The sequence below is a fragment of the Protopterus annectens genome, chromosome 14.part0, assembly GCF_019279795.1.
Source record: "Protopterus annectens isolate FY-2018-M chromosome 14.part0, PAN1.0, whole genome shotgun sequence".
Lineage (NCBI taxonomy): Eukaryota > Metazoa > Chordata > Ceratodontiformes > Protopteridae > Protopterus > Protopterus annectens.
In genome coordinates this window covers 997497065-997517559 of record NC_056748.1, presented here as the reverse complement: position 1 = coordinate 997517559, position 20495 = coordinate 997497065, and the positions used below count along the sequence as shown (strand labels likewise).

The 20495-nt window shown below is 39.4% G+C and overlaps 1 protein-coding gene across 3 annotated transcripts in view; it reads right to left on the bottom strand.

Annotated features, from left to right (window-relative positions):
• The window catches only part of CHUK (component of inhibitor of nuclear factor kappa B kinase complex), a 1226492-nt gene that overhangs the window by 710604 nt on the left and 495393 nt on the right, over positions 1-20495 (bottom strand). For all 3 annotated transcript variants that reach the window (XM_044056797.1, XM_044056796.1, XM_044056798.1), the window contains exons 10-11: positions 14521-14656; positions 6454-6648 (exon numbers count right to left, since the gene is read on the bottom strand). In XM_044056797.1, coding sequence (XP_043912732.1) covers positions 6454-6648; positions 14521-14656 — 331 coding nt within the window. The remainder of the gene's footprint in view (positions 1-6453; positions 6649-14520; positions 14657-20495) is intronic.

The following is a 20495-nucleotide window of genomic DNA, read 5'->3' as shown; positions in this document are numbered from 1 at the left end:
TGAGCCAGGCCAGTCTGCAGTAGCTCACACAGGTAAGGTAGGACAAGAGGGGTCTCGCTAGAAAGTGGGTCCATCTGTCCTTTGTCACACCATAAAGTGAATCTTTTCCACTTAAACAGGTAGGATTTTCCTGTATTTGGTTTCCTGGCCTCCTGCAGGACATTGAGCACGTCCTTGTTGTAAAGGTGTCTGAAGGGGATCAGAATCCTATCAGCCACAGGGTGAGGTGCAGAAGCTGCCATTGTGGGGGAATCTGGGATTCCTTGTGTTTGTGAGAAGGTCCACTCTGAGGGGTAACTTGTAGTGATTGCCCTTGGACAATTGTAGAAGTAAGAGAAACCAGTGCTGTCTGGGCCAGTAGGGAGTCACCAAGCAGATTTTTGGAGTGTCCTGCTGGACTTTCAGCAGGACCTTCTGAATAAGCGGGAAGGGAGGGAATGCATACAGATATTTCCCCTTCCAGGGGGATTAAGACGGCAGCTGTTGCCAGTGCCTGCGGGTCTGGTATCCCGGTGCAAAAGCCAGGAAGCTGCCTGTTGATGGAGGAGGCAAACAGGTCTATGTGAGGTGTACTCCATCTGTGGGCCAGGTCCAAGAAGACATCTCTGTGAAGCATCCATTCGTGGTTGTCTGTGATGGTTCTGCTTAAATAGTCTGCCTGGAAGTTGTGGACAGATGGAATGTAGACCTCCTGCAGGGTAATTCCCTGTGGGGTGGTTAGTTCCCACACTGGAAGGGCTAGTCTGCAGAGAAAGTATGACTTGGTCCTTCACTGTTTAAGATACCACGGCACAGTGGTGTTGCCTGTGTAAATCTTCAAGGGACCTTGCTTGAGGAAAGGTAAAAAAGCTTGAAGAGACAGAAGAATTGCCTTCCATCTTTCGAACATTGATGTGTTCTAGTTTGTGAGGTTTTTGCCATAAGCCCTACACCTTCCATGGTCCTGAGGCATCTGTGTGCATGACCTGTGTAGGTGGAGGTGGTTGGAGGGGGAGACCTGGATTGTGGTTCACTTGTGCCAACCACCACTGTATTTCCTTTTTCAGGCAAGGGAAATGGGGCAGATACAGCAGCATCATAACTGCACTTTATAGAGTGCCTGGTAACCTGGGAAGCGAGGGCCAGGAGAGAGGACAGTGAGCCTTTGGCAGAGAAGTCAGGGATGTCAGCCAATTCTTTGGTGGCTGATTCTAGAAGGGTTAGGGCATACTTGGCCATGTGTGTCTGGTAGTTTGTCACCCTGAAGGCCAAGGTAGCAGAGGTATAAAGCTTCTTACCCAGATGTTCCATTGTTTTGCTGATTAGTCAGCAGGGAGAATGGTGGTAGGGGGTAAAAGCTTAGAGGCCTTGTTCATAGAGATTGAGATTGTGGCGGTCAGTAGGTGGACACTTAAGCAGATGCTTAGCAGTGTCAGGCACCTTATAAAGTCTGTCAGGTCTGCGTGGAGAAGGTGGTTGGGAATCTGGATTAAGTGATGCTGAGGAACAGGCATCAAGAAATGCAGGAAGGATAGGGGGGGCAGCATATGGACTTGGGGAATCCATCTGAATGAGGTCATAGTATATTTTTTGGAACTCAGTCATTTCAGAGGATTCCCACTTGAAATGGTCATTCATTTTGGAGATAGTTTCCCCAAAGGTCAAGTCCCCAGCTGGGGAGTCAGGATCGACTGATTCTTCCTCTGGGGAGCCATACCCCAAGGGGGAAGAAATCTGGGAAGTGTAAGATAAAGATTCCTTAGAGGAGGAATCAGAAAAGTCTTCCTCTTCCCTCATGTTAGGGTCTAAGGCCTGAGGCCTAGGGCTCAGGAGTGGTGGAGATATGTTAACACTTACAGTAGCAGTAGGACTCAAGGCCAAGAAAGCATTAAACAGGCTTTGGCTGAATGCTTGCCAATCAGGCATGCTTTCAGAGGAGGGACAGATATCCTTTCTTTTTTCTTTCTTTTTAAGGGGTCTAGAGTAGGCGTCTAAAGAGGTCTGGAGAATGCAAAGGACCACCTTCTGAAAATGATGGTTTCCCCCCCTGGCATCAGTAAAGCCTCAATGGATTGTGCGGCATCTGTGGAGGTACCCGCTACATCCATTGTGGTGGATCTAGATCCTTCTACCAGGCTGAGGTTAGCCACGTGCTGAGGATTGGACGGTAGAGGCCCAGCAGAAGAGGTAAGATCTTGGCCTTCTTTTTTGGTGGTTCTGAAGGAACGTCAGTGGAGCCCTCCATCCCTAATGCAATCTGCTTAAGGTGTTGATTTTTCAAGTAGAGGTTTAAAGCATGCAGGTGGCTACGTAGGGTCTTGGGTACAAACACCTGACAAATGGAGCAGGCCTAGAGTTGTGTGACTGTTCCAAGCAGAAAAGGCACAGATTGCGGCTGTCCTTGTGGGGAATCTGCTGGCTGCACTTGCACTTTCTGGATGACATGAATAAGCAATACAAGTAAAAAGAAGGACTGAAAAGGTCCCCAATGGGGTACTTATCTTATTTCTTTGACTCCAATTGTCAGCGATAGCAGAAGCACCTGGCGTACGACTGGCAGCTGAGAAGTTCTGAGGACTGGTGCATGCAGATGTCACTTTTTTGGTCCATGTTATCCTCAGCCACATCAGACATCCCAAGCATCTCAAAGGGACAGAAAACATTTGTATACTGGCCGGACATACGCGAGACAAGTGGAGTAAACCCATATCTAGAATACTGCAACATTGGAATAGAAGGACATCTCCTGAAACAACCTCATGTCGATCAGGATCTGATGCATGGAATGGTTAAGGAAAGATGAATTTAAACCAAAAAATAATGAAAAGTTAATGCAAGCGGCCCAGGATAGTGGACTATGTATACATTGGTTTATAAAGTCCACTGAACATGTGGGAGAAACAGACAAATGGAGGTTCAGTATAAGAACTAGAAACAGTTGCACATCTTACCGTTGGGTGTGATACACTAATGGCATAGGGCCCGCGTACTGAAAGACATAATAATGTGACAAGGCTGTTGCACTGGGGATTATGCAAACATTACAAAACTGAATTAGCTGAGAAGCACTGTAAACATGAGCAACAAAGCATTACAGAGAATGATGAAGTTTATATCACATGTGATCACCCATTACCAACAGTTCAAAAAAGAGATGCAAGTAAACCAGATATAATAGTTCATGAAAAGAGGACAAAAGTAGCACTGATAATTGAAATTGCTACACCTAGTGATTTCAGTGTCTTAAGTATGTATGACCAACAATGATTGGTTAGATTACAAAGTGATGTACAATGTTTGCAACTAAAATTATATCAATATGGTCTGTGATGTAAAATTCTTGCAATTAAGACTGGGAATATGGTTGGTTTTCATTTATATAAATGTATAACTTATCTCCTATGTCATTAGTGATAATTTAATAACGATGCTTCTTGTTAAAAAAAAAAAAAAAAAAACAAAAGAAAAGTCATAAAATACCAGGATATGCAGGTAGAACTAAGGGAAATATGGAAGGATACCCAGACAGTTCTAATACGTTTAGAGTCATATTTAGACATGCTATCGATACATGTAACTCTATGAATCGCAGGAGTCAGTTCTGGACACATTGTGGGTGATTCAAAGAGCACTTATGGCTAACATCGGGGGACTGAAACAATATTAACATTACAAACTTTACTCATACTTTAACTTAGGAATGGGGTCAATTCCTGTCATGGTGTTAGAAACCCAAAAGACTTGGAGAAATTAAAAACGGAGCACTTCATTTTAATAGTCACAACCGATGTGACAATTTTATTCTTCAAAAACTTTACTCTGGTGGTAGGTACTGTAAACTTATGCCACAATTTTATCACTCAACTTGCTTAAGAATACCTGGGATCCTGCAGTATGAGCTGAGGACTGCTGCTGCTCCTACTGTACACAGAGGAGGCTAAGCTGCCTTAAGAAGCAATAACAAGGACAGCCATTTAATTCCCAAGGACAGATGACTAATTACAGAGCAAGTGATGCACAAAAATTTTAAAATGGTTATTATACTGAATGCTGAGAAACTTTCAAGCACATCATCAGAAACCTATTCTTTTTGTAGCTTCCAAAAGAATCTGCCAAAAATAATTCTCGATATTCTAATTCGGCTTCCCACATACCTCCTCTAATTTCCTTAGATACAACCTCTAAGACAAAAAATGTAAAGGAAGCCTGTTCACAGGTTTGTTTGTGGTGGAATAAAGCATCATTAACATTTAAAAAAAAAAAGAAACCTATTCTGAAATGAACAATGTTAAAGCAGGAATAAAGCATATATGTCATGGATATGAAGAACAAAAGTTACTAAAAGATAATGAATGTACAAGTTACCTCAAACTACTGCAGTCAAATAACATTGGTCTACTTTCTCCACAGCACTCCTACACTGTATAAATCAGTTCTCTTAGGCCTACTTAACTCAAAGAGCACAGCAATCTACACAGTGTGCAGCACAGACTACAACATTTTACTCTCTCCCCCAACATTGAAAAATGAATTTATAACTTCCCAAGTAGCAGCAGCCAACATCTCACACATATGACCCATAGGCATTACATGGGACAGTTCAGCCCTGCAGTTGACAGTTAATAGGGAAGTTGTGTCCACTTTCCATACTTAAGACAATTTTGAATTAAATCTACTGAACATAATCAACCATAAGAAGGACAACGACATTAGCATGACACTTCTGCTATCATTGTAAAACAATTGTTTGCAGCCATCCCCACGGCAGCAGTCTTTTCTGTTCCTGGGGTAGTAAATATTTAAACTTAAATCATATGTTTATAAAGTACAATACAGCAATAACATTTTTTTTAAACATCCAGACACGGGACATGAATATAAGTTCAATTTTTATGCCGACTGCAAGTCAAGAAATCTAATTTACATAGCTGTCTGCCAGAGTTGTTCAGTTTCTATGTAGGAAAAACTAACAGGAGTTTAAGGAAGCGTATCAGAGAGCACCTATATGCAATCAATAGAGAAGATGAACATAATGCTTTAGCTCGACATGTATTAGAGAAAGGCATGACCCACAAGTTCAAATTTAATGTCATGGAGCTGATTATAGTAAGAAATAGGTTGGGGCATATAAAAAATTATACTGAAGTGAGCGAAAATAGATGGATAATAAGACTACAGAGCCATAGAGGGCATGGTTTGAACGAGAAAGTTACTTTAAAACCATTTTTAGCAGCACGCCCCTATGCTCATTGATTTAGGAGTAATTTTATTCTTTATATAGGTATATGTTGAGATTTTAGAATATACCCATTTTTTAATGAGCTGGTATGCGCTCTTCAGAATTTTACATTCATATAAGTTTTTATATTTTATGAATATTTCTACATATACATATGGTTCTTAGTTTTAATTTTGTATTCAATACATATTTATACAGTATTAAATGTTGTGCACATGTTGTATCATTAAATACAAATATGTATTAAATATTTATTAATATATTTAGTTTAGGAGAAGGCTTTATTAAGACACAAGACACACACAGTATATAGAAAGTTATGAGTTTGTCTTTAAATTTAATGGTCATGTGATAGAATGATTGTTTGAGCAGTACAAGATGTAACATAGTATATAATGTGGTTGTAGTTGTTAGTAGCTTTGAAAGTCTGAAGAAGCGTTGTAAAAACGTGAAAGCGCTTACTTATTCATTTTTGTTACTGCAGTCAATCGTGGTTTTATTTAATTTTACTTCATGCTGTGGTGAGCCTCATTCAGTTTGTTTACATACGTTTTCTTGATTCTGCAGAGGCTCTTAGCCTATGAGCTGTCTTGGTTTGACTTTTTTACAATACAGTAATATTCGAACACAAAGTCTCAAATGCTCAGGATCTTCACAGCAATTCTTCCTTGGGTCCCAAACTATTAACAAAAAAGCATTCCTCCTTCAAATGAATGTTGTGATATCTTAGTGATTTCATTCGTACATCTACATCACATGCAACCCAAGTAACCTCTTATCTATACATTTTTAATCATTCCTCCACACCTAATCCAACTTCATAATAAGCAATAAAAGACATTTACTGCTATGCTTTGGTTGCAGTTTTGCTACCTCCACCCTAACCTAACCAAGAAACTCACCATACCTTCAGCCTATCATACATGCTTTCATTTGTTAACAAAAACAAAAAAATGCTTGATCTGAAGCCGACGTTAACTAAAAAAAATGTTTGATCTGAAGCCCACCTCCTTTCCTTGACCCAAATAAATAACTGCATGATCTGAAGCTTATCTCCTTTACTTGACCCTAATGCCTAAATTAGGGAACAAATGAAATTTTGTTAACATTCACTACAGTTAAAAGCACAGCAGTTCTACAGCCCATCAGGTTAATCTGGGGTTTTGATGCAACATTAAGCAAGTTTAGCGGGTCATTTTTGCAAAATTCACAATACATAAATGAAAACATCATACCACACCATCTATCACACACTGAGAAGCAGGTTTTCTGGGATCCAAGGAAATTCCTGTTTCTAGAAGCAGCTCTTGGTTACATGGAGCTATTCCAGTTTCAGACTTAATGCGTGCTTGGAGGGAGTGCAAACTCTCATCAGGCTTCAAGGAAAAGGAAAGAATTGTGGCAGATGTCATGTTCAATACATGTGCAATCTACAAAACAAGACAGACATAATAAAACAGATTAAAAGCAGGCCTTTTACTTGTGAATCAATGACTTCAAACAAATACTGAAGTCATGAGTTTCTGCTACACTGGTTTCTCTCAAATGTATTTAAGTATATATTCAAGTATGTACACATACATGACAGCCAGCAAATCACATCAGGGCATACAGGCTCTGGGAGAAAAACATGTTAATGTAATTTTTCTAACCTTTATGACTACTGCACACCTAAAGTAGGCTTTGCAGTACACCTACGCCTGCTCACACTTTCATATCTATGACAAAATAATGTAAGTACACTCAACATATCAGATAATCAGTGGGAATGTCAATGAATGGGCATCTGTTGAGAATTCCTTTTCTGATACCTCAAACTTATCAGAATTCATATTTCTATCTAGCTTTTGTACATGCCTCAAACCTGTTCATAATGTGTTGTCATCTAGCCCCTATGTGCCATTGTTCAACCACTATGTGAAAATGCCTTCAAAACATCAGGTTTAAACCCAATGTGTGGAGCAGCAGGAAAGATCTTGGGGGGGGGGGGCAGAGACCAGTGCTACAAAAGTGACATCACAGTGTGTGCCAAAGGAATTAGCATGTGCTCATAAGTATGGAACTTTTAGAGAGACATAGCCAGATAGAAAGGGGAAGGAAAAGGAAAGGATTTGCTAATAACAGACTGAGAAAGACCTCCAAATACCAGACCACAAACTTCAGACTTTGCTGAAATAAAGAAATGCTGTGCTAGTACTCCTCTTTTTTTTTTTTTTTTTTTTTTTGCAGATACACACATATTTCTGATTTTTTTTAGGTTCATGACAGGGTACCTCACCACTAGGTCCAAAGTATTATTTGACAGAAACTGTAAAGTAAATGTTTGAAGAAAGGGATTCTAACAGTTCACCAGTTTACTTTTTGATTAGTGATGGCAGTGGTGGGAGAAATGCCTATAAGCTACATTTATTGACATGTACACCAGGTACATACACTGGTCCTTTTCAGATACAATCCAGGCAGTTTCAATATGGGTAGTTTAGCCAATCACCCAACAAGGTTTTTGGAGGGTTGAAGGAAACTGAAGTATTTTGAGACAGCTAGTATATTTATGGTGGTAGAAGACAAACACTAGTACCTGGAAAAGTACTTCAGATGCGAATCTTGACATCAGATAATATAAGTGGCCTAAAGACAAGCATCTCAGCACTCAAGAAAACAAATGGCTCCCACCAGAGAGGAGAATGGTTCACTACAAAAAAAAAATGAAATATAACTTGTCCCATAGTATCTTAGATAAGAAATATTGTCAGGAAAAAGAAGAAAATTTGGCCAGCACTTACTATCTTATCTTTTAATATTTGAAACAACTAACATTAGGTAATACAGCTTCTTCTAATTTCAACTGTATATGCATGCTATGTCTTCACAAGTAAACACTGTTCACATTTATTATCTCATTGTGTATTAATAATGTACAACTGCTGTCTATGCCAAATGGCTTCAGTTGTGACTGAAAAGGGTTAAAGTAAAGAGCCAACTCACCGAATTAACTAACGTAAAATAATACAATAAAATAGTATGTTCAGGATGATATATAATATTGCAGTTTTCCTTTTTTTTTACCCAAATGGCTTTTAATTCCGACTCTTGCCAGCCACAGATGACCAAAATGGTAAATCAACTTCATATCAAATAGTCATCAGTGAAAGATTATGCTGTTGCAAAGGTGAAAACTGATGACAGCTGTTAAGATTTTTATCAGAAAATGCTGCGTCCACTTTCAAGATCTTCAGGCCAAGAATGACGATTAGAGTGAGGCTCAATGACAAGAGAGGTCACATAAATTTGTACCAATTAAATTTAGAGAAGACAAGGTGTGGAGAATGGTCAATCATAAACAGCCGTAACTATCACTAGATTCAAATAGAAAATTAAGAAAATACAGGCAACCTTAACAAAGCTGAACAAAAAAAAAATAATTTTTGCCCTCTAATGTCACTGCAAAGGAGAATACCACCTTCCCTTCCAAAAAGGTACAGATGTCTTGAAGTTGATTACAAACAGGTTACAAAAAAAGGAGTGGAGTGTCATCCCCCCCCCCCCAAAAAAAAGTACTACTCTGAGATTTAGAATGAAACCCATTTTGAGCATTTCTTGAAACATTACTTGCAGAGTGTATTCCTGAATCAAATTTCAGCCACGAAAATTAAATAAAAAATGAAAAATGTTCTGAAAATTTCCAGGCTAAATCAGCTAAAGTGGATGAAAAATGCAACTAATACTGCAATCTATGTAAAGAGGGCAATAAACTACATTATAGTATAACTACTGAAACAGCTAATCCACTTTAAGCAAACATTTATAAAGCTGCCAACATTTTATTGATGAATACATCCATCATCATTTTTCCATACTGTTACCAGTATCCAAAGTGTCCATCTGTAATCATGTTCTAAAATGGCAGTCTTATCAAACCAGGTTCTCAACATTTTTTTCTGATAGCAGAAGTAAATAAGTCTGTTTAGAGTACCCTTTGAAACATCTTAACACCCTAACTCCTCTCCATTTCTACCTTCTTCCAGAACTTTTATTCCACCTTTAATGTGTCTCTTGAATGTCTTTGTCAATTACTTCTCAACCACCCATTCTGGGAGGCCAACTCTATGGGTTCTCAACCCTCTCTTGTGAAAACATACTTCCAGAGATCTACTGAGTAGTTAACCTGAACAATCTGCTATCTGTGTCCATCCATCACCCTGTCTTTCCAAGTCCAACCGCTCCACTTCTCCCTGATATGAAGCATTGAACCAATATGTCCTCCATATCTCTTCTGGTTTCCAAGTGAGAAGAGCTCTAGTTTCGCTAGCCTCCACTCAAATTCCTTCCTCGCCATTCCAAGACTCTTATTGGCAGCCTTCCTAACTACATGCAGAACTTGAAGTGTGGTCTGACCAAGGATCTGCAGATTGGAAACATTACCATTTTGCTTCTGGAATCATTTCCTCTGGCTGGAGACCTCATCATTCTCTGATATCTCACTCTACACCCAGCATTCCAATCCAGCTATGACCAACACCTTCAGATCCTTTTCCTGCTCTGTTACCATCATCAAGGTTTGTCACAGCCCAAGTGCAGTACTTGCTACTTGTTTGCTCTGAACCTCAACTGCCACATCTCTGCCCATTTTGAGTCTTTTCCTTAGACTTTCCTCCAAATTCATTACTTGCTACACACCTAATCTTTGTGCCTTCAGCAACAAGGTTGAGCCTGATCTCTATTCCATCAGGTATGATTGAGACAAACAAAATGAAGAATAAGAGATCTAAAACAGATCCTTGTGGTATGCCACTAATCACTTTCCTAACTTCTGACATTGTCCCTCTCACTACAAGAATCTGTGTCCTAAGATTTAATAAGGCAGCTACTCAGTTTTCAGTCTTGGCCTTACACTAACCCGTCCAGTTTGCGCATTAGTTCCCTACATGGGACAAAGTCAAAGATTGTACGGAAGTCTAGACATACTACATCATGGTACTCCCTTGTCAAAGTTTCCTATTAAGTTAATAAAATTGATCAGCTTCTTACATGAGCAAAGAGTGCAACACCAATCAGCTGTAATACTGTGAGATCAAAAAGCCTTTGACATGTTGGAATGGAATTTCATATGGGCTATGTTACAGGCTATGGACTTCCCCACACAGTTTATTCAACAACTATCTTCTAATAACTCTTATGCATGTAATAATAAAAATAGGATTATTTCATCCAAAATTAAGATCACCAGGGTTGTCCCCTCTCCCTAATGTTGTTTACATTAGCTGCATATGCCTTGGATATAGTTCATACATGGCAGGACATCACAGAAGAAATTTCTATTAACAATTTGAAATCTATTCTCACATCCTGGTTTCCAGTTGACTGTATTATATGTCTAGATAATCTCCTTGCTAGCACTGATCAAACTTATAATGCTCTAAAACTTTTCTAAAGTCTTGGGAATAAGATTAAATTTGAACAAAACTAAAAGCTTTCCCCTTACATACTTTGTCCAGCGAAGTCTTACTGATTCAACAGAAATTCCATCTGACAGTTACTCACATGGAGTATCCAGGAATCATTATGAATATGGATCTTATACATTCCCTGACACAGAGTATTAAGCCAAATTTCTATTCATTGCAAGACATCTACTGAAGCTAGTACTTGCTAATATATTAAAAAAGGGCAAAAAAGTTATGTACTCACCATAATGTTCTGTGTTGTCCATTTTCATTCTTCCCCAACAGTTGGGTTTGGATCTGATCTTCGTATCCGAACCAGCCGTTATTGTAGCTGAAGGTGACCATAAAGCTCTTGAGCCTCTCCCTTACCCACAATGCACCAACCCTTAACATAACCAAGATCTCGTTTGCTAGTAGATTAGAATAAGTAATATATATTACTATCAATTTCTACTTACAGAAAGCCATTATCTGGAGCTCAAGAGAAGAACCAGAGGAGTCCTTAAAAACTCTTGTTCTTCCAGAAATCATTGTTGAATGGTTGGAAGTTGGTGGGAGGGGAGATGAGGAAGAATGAAAATGGACAACATAGATGGAACGTTTTGGTGAGAACATAACTTCTTTATCTGCTGTTGATACTGTTCATTCATTCCTCAACAGTTGGAAGAGAGTCCCCAGCTATCTGAAAACTGGATTCTAAGGAAGGATATTCCTAAGTTTGACAGAAAGGCTGCTCTTCCCCTTGAGACCAGATCTAGCTTGTAATGAGTAATACAGATATGAGGATTAGCCCAAGTTGCAGCTGCACATATATCATCCATGGATTGCCTGGATAAAAACACTGACGAAGTTGCCATGGATCTAGTCAAGTGGGCTCTTAAAGGTTTTGGCAATGAAATAACCAATCTACTGCAGACAAAAGATATAGTCAAGTAAGTCATCTTGCCAAAGTTACTTTGGTAACTTATTTACCTAATTTGTCATCCGCAAAGGAGACAAATAGTTGATCTGATTTTCTAAATCCTTTTCCCCATTGTGAGTAAAAAATGTAACTGTTTTTGAGCATCTAACAAGTGCAACATACATTCCCCCTTTGTTTTCAAATTTTGAAAAAAAGAGAGGCAGATTAATAGATTGGTTGATGCAGGATTCTGACACCACCTTAGGAAGGAAAGAAGGGTTGGTCAGTAAAGTTACTCTATCCTTATGAAAAATCAAGTAGGGAGGTTTGGAGGACAATTTTTAGAGTTCAGAAATTCTTCTAGCAGAGTTATTGGCCACTAGAAAGATGCCGCCATCACCATAACATCAACTGGGACTCCTTTTCTCCAGTGGGGGGGTCTGTCTGCAGGTGGGGCCAAAAACTTGTCAGGGTGCGTGGGGATGGTCCTGACAGTAACCAGCGACTTCCATGCCTGGCAGGAAACCAGATCAATAAGTTCATCCACCAGGAGCGTTACCCAAGACATGGATGAGTCAGAAACAAAAGCCTCCAAGAACACCAATTCTTCAGAAGAGGGAGTAACAGAAGACCAACCACCTTTCTGCTTCAGGATTTCTAGAACACCTTCAAAGGAGATGTCATCTGGTAGTGATCTGGGGATCCTTCTCCTTCATCAAAATCAGCGTCTTCCATGAGACTCCATGGGGGAGCCTATATGTCTCCTCTTTCGTTGGATGTCCTGAAAAGGTGTCAGAATAGAAGAGAAGTTCTTCCACTGGAACTGGCTGGAGACTCGTTGGCACTGGCTGTCCCTGTGAAATAGGTCTGACCGACTCAGAGCTGGGAACCAATGAGAGAAAAGAGGTAGGATCCAAAACTTGAGACAACGGTTCTCTCTGGAGAAAAAAACACCCTTTTCCAGTACCTTAAAGGCTGAGGGACCACAAGAAGCCTCGACCCTCCTCCTTGGAGCTGAAGCTTCCAAAGAAGGTAGATCTAAGCCACCCCCGGATCCAAACCTCAAGGGGAGAATCAGATCCAAACTGTCCAGGGCCGAAGCTCCAAGGGGAAAGGATGGATCTGGTAAAACTGGAGCCAAACCTACCCCCTTGGATCAGACACCAACTCTTCGGCTCCAAGAGCCATTCTGATCAGAGGGTATCAAAGATGAACCAGTCAGGGAAACAGAGTGGAGGAGGAAACCTTCCTTGGATGAGATTAACATCTTGGGATCTCACATCCTTGGGCTCCGAAACCACTAGATGGAATGGAGAAGGAGAAATAAGTCTCAGATGTGATGGGCATACTCATGGACCCGACAGGGGTCAGAGCATGCAAGAACCCCATCTGGATCTGAGCTCTGAGGAACTTTCACATCATCCTATTCAAATCAGCTTCCAACAAGCCTCTGGAGGACCCACAGGAAGTAGTGGATGAAGGCCTAGAATGCCTCTTTGGTGTCCGGAGAAGCTGAGCAGGGAAGGTGGGAGAGACTGGCTTAATGACACATTCCAGTGTAGCACTCCTATAGGAAGTACTCAACTTTGGATCCGATGGCTTAGGATCTGAGGAAGGGACTGGTGGAGCAAAAGTGATCACTCTAGGAGTCGAAGACGTCTTCGGATCCAGGGAGATCAGATCACAGTTTCCTAGTCAGGGTCGGCAGCTCCAACAAAGTCCAAGGGGACTTCAAGGAGAAAACACTTACAGTGCTCCAGAAGAGCAGACTTGCTTGATTTAGAGAGGGTTTGAACCCCTAGAGTGGAAGGTGGACACAAAAGACCCTTCAAGATTGGTTTGTTTCTTCAATCGCTAGGGCCCTAGGACTGAAATTGGCACATATCCTGCATGCCATGTTTAAATGCCCAGCCCACAGACAAACACACTCCTTGTGGGTATCCGAGTTTGGGATCTTATGCTCACAAGAAGTGCAGTTTTTAAACCCTGTAGGTTTGTCAGATGTAGCAAAAAGAGAGTGACAAAGATGTTAAAGAAAACAGTAGTGATTTTTTTTTTTTGAAAGCAACAAATACATAATAGAAAAAAACTACCAGCTTGGTAAAAGGAGAAATACATTAAGGTAAGAAAAAAGAAATACCAACAATGGTAACTGGAAAGAAATATGGTACAGATAAAAAGAAAAAAGAATTAGATAAAGGCCTCCAATGACCAGCGATAAATAGGGGACAAGAACAGAAAAAGGATTCATTTGTTTAGAAAATGACAAAAAAGTACTTAACTCACAGTAAAACAACTCAGCAAAACTTTACAGTTGAACCTGCATCTGTTCACGAAGGTGGCAAGTGAGATCTGAAGCAAAAGGGATGAAGTAGGACATTATGCATAGCGGAAGCACCTTGAGAGTCGGATCCAAAGTCTGAATTATGTGGCTGAATCGGATCTGAAGATCGGATCCATAACCATATAATTTTAGAAGAATGAAAAGGACATCAGATCTATAAAGGAAGAAGAAATAACTTACAAGACAGGATATTAGGCTATAGCAAACAGTGTTAGGAGGAGGAGAAAAAAAACTTAAGTAATATATGAAAAGGGAAGACAATAAAAGTAGGAAAAACTGCTGAAGTAGACATTGGTACAAAAATTCTGAAGAAGACTTACCTGAGACTATAGGTCATAGCCCTCGAAAACACATTCTTCTTGATCAGGAAGCTAATGAGATCTAAGCTACTTGGGAGGAAGAGAGGGATTGTGGGTATTTGGGGTAAGGAGTCAGAGACCTGGATCCAGAGCTACTAAAAGGCACTGAAGTCAGATCCGGTTGGATTTGTTAACCCAAAAGTTAAATCGGATGGAAAAAGACATCAGATTACAAGACTTCCTTTACTCGCTTTCAAATAAAGTCTTATCAGACATGTACTTTGCAACAGTCAACAGCTGAGTTGCAATCTAACCTTCTGACTTAAAATCTGGTCCATAAGTACGAAACATCTGGGCCGCCTGAGTAAGGGATCTATGCCACCTCCCCTTTGACCTGAATCCCAGTTGAGCATCAGCTGAAGCCATTTTTCAAGGTACTCTTTCATTATGCTGTAGAAAAACAAAAACACACAATGAATATAACTGCAGCATTAAAAATTCAGTTAAGTTTAAAACTGTTACAAGTCTAAACACTATCAAACTGCACACAGCTCAAGGATGTGTGCGCCAGTGTTACAGTTCCATGAATTCTGTGGACATTTCTGCAAATCCTATGGAAATCTGACTTTTGCAGTACACAACGAATAAATGAAGCGCAGCTATTACATCACAAAATAAAAAGTCAGAGGGAAACTTTTTTTTTTTTTTTTTTAACTTTACCCATTTGGGTGTACTTCGTATGTAAATGTTGTCAGTCTAGCATGATCTTTGATTGCCCAGTCCTTTCCAGTTGTTCGATGTCTTCTTATAGTCTCCTTGAGAATTCAACCTCATCTCAGCCAGTCTCTTCTAAAGGTCCTCAACTCTCTCAGTACAAACAAAAAAACATTTGTGTGTGTGTGTGTGTGTGTGTGTGTGTGTGTGTGTGTGTGTGTGTGTGTGTGTGTGTGTGTGTGTGTGTGTGTATATATATATATATATATATATATATATATATATATATATATATATATATCTGTCAGGTCAAAATTAATGTGAGCATCCTTAAGTGATTAGACATTAACAAGTTTAATAAACAGAGGATTTCTACAGCAATATTTATTTATTTACTGATTGTTAACTGTGGTAGAGCACTGATCAATTCTGAGCAATTTCAGTCTCAGCAATGTGGACAGTATGAGCTTTCATACAAAGTATATAAGATAACAAAAACCTGAAGTGACCATGAACAAAATATAAAGATGCTATGAATACAAAAGTACATAATCAGTAAAGTGAGAGGATAAAATTATACTGTTGTCAATACAAATTTTTCAAACAAAGTGTGATTTACATTTAGGAAGACAGAATAATATATACAGCTGTTTTATATACATACATAGGTTCATAGGTTGATACTAGGCTATCTGCCCTAGGGCATTTATAAGACTAGCCAGAGTGTGTTTGGCTTTCGCCACCCTTTTAGATTAGTTGACTGTGCCTCTGTATAGTAGGTTACAGAAGGTAGCCCTTTTAAGGTTAGTTTACTGTACCTCTGTCAAGCAGGGACACAGAAGAGATCCCAGGGGTAAACTTACGATCTCCCATCCACTCGTCAAGATTTCTCTTGAAGAGGGTCAGTGAGGGGCTCTGCCTAACATGGATTGGGATTTTCTTCCAGAGTGAGCGGAGCCTCTGGGATATGAATCTGTTCCTCCAGCATGTCCTATTTATTTCTGTGCTGAGGTTCAAGTCCCTGGAGCGTGTAGCTCTAAGGGATTTGGATTTCCTGAGGTGAAGCATGTCCATTAATTCTGGGTTGGACATGGCTTTATACGTCAGACCCAGATTCTGCTATAAGAATAGAAAATACAAAAAAAACAAAAAAGCATTAAAAAAACATTAAGAGATTATTATGTACCAACTCACAAAGTAAAAGTCCAGAAAAGGGACGCAAAGGAACTTTTAAATGTGGCAACTGCAACATTTGCTCTATGATTGATGATGGTAATCAATTTACACATTCTGTTACAGGTAAAAACTATATTTTTAATATTAAAGCAACTTGCAAGACTTCTGATGTTATATATTTAGCTACTTGCCAGAACTGTTCATCATTTTATGTAGGCAAAACCAATCAGCTTTTCAAGAGAAGAGTTCAAAGACATCAGAGACAATCCGTAAACAAGGACATGCATAATGCTTTGGCCCAACATGTGGATATGAATAAAGATCATAAGTTTTTGTTCAAAGTTATAGACAGAGTCCATACTGGTCTAAGATGGGGGTGATACTGAGAATTTAACAGAATTAAAAGAAACAAAGTGGATAATTAATCTGAGGGCAGATCAACCTCCTGGTTTGAACAGTGTGATCCCTTTGAAACAAGTCTTAAAAAACTAGAAGATATAAGATCTAATGATTAGTTTATTATGAATCCAGATAGTCAATATTAGGCACATGTCTATCATCTATAATGTACAAAAGGAAAGAAAAAAGGAAAAAGAAGCATATTTAGTATGGACGTCTTTATAGCATTAGAGCGGAGCTTAATATTTGTCATATCCTGCAATGATAACAAGATGTATTTCATAGTAAATGAATATTAAGATCTATGGTTTGGAGTTTTTGACTTGGATTCATATGAATAAAAATGGAATCTTGACATTGGTCTTGTAGTGATGTCATTCTAAGAGGTGCTATGTGAGACCATCATATGACAGAAAGAAAGCTTAGAATCTGACAGAACGTCACGTTTCGTGTTATATTTAGTTGAACCATACACGAAAGAAACGTTGGAACATTCATGGTAATTTGAATGTGTTTTTATTTATAAAGCACTCTACTTAAGATGAAATATCCTGTAAGAAAAGTTGAAGGAGTTTTAAAAGAATCATGCTTCCATGGAAGAAGGATAAAGGAAAATAATTCTTTTGAATTGACATCAAGTATTTATTTTTCTTTTCTTTTCTTTCCTTGACGAATGCCAAGGAATGCCTATGTTACCTCAATTTTCCTTTATGTCTTCTTGAAATCAGAATAAGTTCTTGCCCTGTGAAAAACTTTCATATGTTATTTCTGCTACTTATTTTGCAGATAAGAGAAGTCGAACAAGCTATAGGGTCTATGAATAGATCAGTTTATGCAAAAGCAGGAAATGTCATCCTTTGAAAGAAAAGAGAAAGACACTTTGAATTAACCCTAAGTATTCACTTTTATTTTTTACCAATTTTTATTTGTGAAGAAAGCCAAAGGACACTTACGTTATCACAAAAATCCTCTATGAAATAAATACACTTTTCATCGGTAAAGAATATCTTTCTGAAGTCAAAACAAATTCTTGAAAAACTCTCAGATATTTCTGCTGTTCATTTTTCAGACAGGAGAAGTCAAACAAGCTATAGGGTCTATGATTAGGCCTACTTATGCAAAAGTAGGAAGTGTCATTCTGTGAAAGATGGGAAAGAAATTTATTGGAATTAATTCTAAGTATTCATTTTCATTTATGCTTTTTACATAAGCCAAGGAACATCTATGTGATTTTAAGCTTCTTCTATGAAGTAAATACACTTCTATAGGTTACAATAGGTTTTCGGCTCATAGGAATTTTTATTTCACGAACCAGGGTCTGATTTGTTTATTGGACCTATGTTGCTCAATTTTTGTTGCGTATTTTTTGTGATAAGTAATGTTGAGGATCCTGTAAACTGTAGTTTTGTAATTATTATTTCTCATTATTGAGACATAAGAATAAATTCATTAATGTAAAAGCAGAAAGCGCTATTTAGATTAAGAACGCTGATCGAGTGACAAGATCAACTGACACACCGCCTTATGTTAAAGCAAGAAGTTTTATGTTATGGTTCGATTATTTTCTAACCTTTTGACTTTTTACTGAGACATTTGTGAGTTGTACTAGCCGGAAAGGTTCATGTAAAGTCTGGCCTATAGTTATAGCAGATCGTTCTAATATGGTTTACGAACTTTGTTGATGCCTGGAGTTTAACTTTTTTATTTAAACATGAGGCGGTTCCCTGACGTGTTAAAACTGCAGGGCAGATTTTATCCAATTGAAAAGGTGAAGCAGATCGCTTATTTTCCATATTGATGTGTAATGGAAAAGGCGGGAAACGGAAATTCCAGCTTTTCAGTATGCAAATTAGTTTTAGGAGAGCTTTAAAGGATTGGATATTGTGATTCGCGCCTTTCTTGAGGATTGGCCAGTTAAGTTAATAGTTCATCTTTAAAAAGGAAATACAGGTCCCAAACTCTTCATAACGATCTGAGGAAGACAACAGTCGAAAGTGCTTATCGGATGAACTAAAAGGGACTTTCATTTTTATTTTTGTTTTATTTTTTAACCGTTTTATATACATTAAAGGAATCTCGTTTTTAGCCATTTCGGCTTGTGGATTTGTATATTTTTGCCATTGGTTTAGGTGGAGCATTATGTCTTTTTTCTCCTAATTATATGTCAGACAAAGATCGTCTCTGAGTAGGCAGTACGCAACTGAGTAGAGCTGGAGTTTCTTTAGCCGAACTGCATAGGGCATCAGTTTGAGCCCCTTGATCCTCTTGACGAGATACTTTTGGGGTCTTAACATTTGCTGCAGGTGTCGGGTAAAGTACATCCCAAATGGGGCATTGTACTCAATCATGGGCCTGATAAGTGATGAGTAGAGGGGCACAATGACCTCTCTTGATCTAGATGTGAACCCTTTCATAACGTGGGCTATATAGAAGGTCTTTCTAACCTCTTTGGCAATGTGATTGCCAAAGGAGAGATTGCTATCTACTTGGATCCCCAACGCCCTAATTACTTCTTCCGTACTTAATGGATTATCACCTATGTGGTAATTTGTGGGCACTTAGTTTTTCCCAAAGGGGATGACTATGCACTTTTTGGCATTTAGCTTTAGGCCAAGGCTCTGGCACCAGTTATCCGTCTCTGTGAGACCCTTTTGGGGGATGCTTGTGTCAGCCACAGAGTCGATTACAGCACCCAGTTTGCAGTCATCTGCGAACTTGGTCAGCCATAGTCCACCTGTGTTAGCCTGTACCTCGGAGAAATATATATCAAACAAGACAGGTCCCAGGACTGAGTCTTGTGGGACACCACTTGTAATTGGTTTAGAATATGACATGGCACCTGCTATTCTGACCATGTGGGTTCTATCCCTGAGCCAGTTTGCAACCCATCTTGTGACATAGGGGTTGATATTTAAGCTGGTGAGCTTATTTATGATGCCTGAGTGGGGTATTGTGTCGAAGGCTTTTGAGAGGTCCAGGTAGGCTGTGTGAACTACCTTCCCTTCATCTATGGCTTTGGTAGCTGTTTCAAAGAAGTCGACCAGGTTCAAGAGGCAAGATCTGTCCTTAAAGCCGAATTAGGTAGGATCCAGTGCCTGGAGGTTCCTAATGTCTTTGTTTATGATTTCCATGATGATACGCTCCATAGCTTTGCAGACCAGCCTAGTCAGGCTTTTCGGGTGATAGTTTCCGGGGTCTGTTGTGGCACCACCTTTGTGGAGTGGGACCACTGTTGCTGTACGCCATTCCTTGGGTACATATCCTCTAGTAAGGCTGAGATTGAACAGTGACTTTATATGAGGGTTTAGTTCTTCTTGGAGCTCGTGTAATATGCAGTCCGTGACACCGTCTGGTCCCACTGATGCTGTGTTTTTTGCTTTGGAGAGGGCAGCTCTCACCTGTGCATCTGTGATCTCAGGAAGGCTACACTCTGTTGGGATAGACATTTGCTCTATTGGGGGGAAGGGGGGGAGAAGTTTGCACTGAACCTTTCTGCCAGGATGTTGGCAATGTCTGTGGGTTCAGTGTATTTTTTGTCATTTTGCACTAACTCAGAGCATATCTGGGAGTTGCCTCCCAGGTTTCTGACATAACTAAAGAAGGCCTTGTGATTATCTTTAGTGTCTTGTGCAATTTTTCTTTTGAAGCTGGCCTTAGACGATTGTGTGACGGATCGTAGTTTCTTGCTGGTACTGATAAGTGATGCCTTCTCTTTTTGGGATTTTGCTCGGTCATGTAGTGGCTTTCTCCTTCTGTTGTATAGCTTATTTATGGCCGGGGTCCACAAGACAGGTCTCCTGCCTTTGGAGGAGTGAGTCTTGGTTTTATTTGGGATAGCATGCTCCATGCAATCCTGTAGGTGTCCATAGAATGCTTTCGTAAAGGATTCTGCATTCATATTTTCCACTGGCTCAGGGGCTTTGAAGGATTCCACCTCAGTTTTGAGAAGTGTGAAGTTTGCTTTTGAGAAGTTCTTCACTGTGGTTTCCAGTGAGATTTT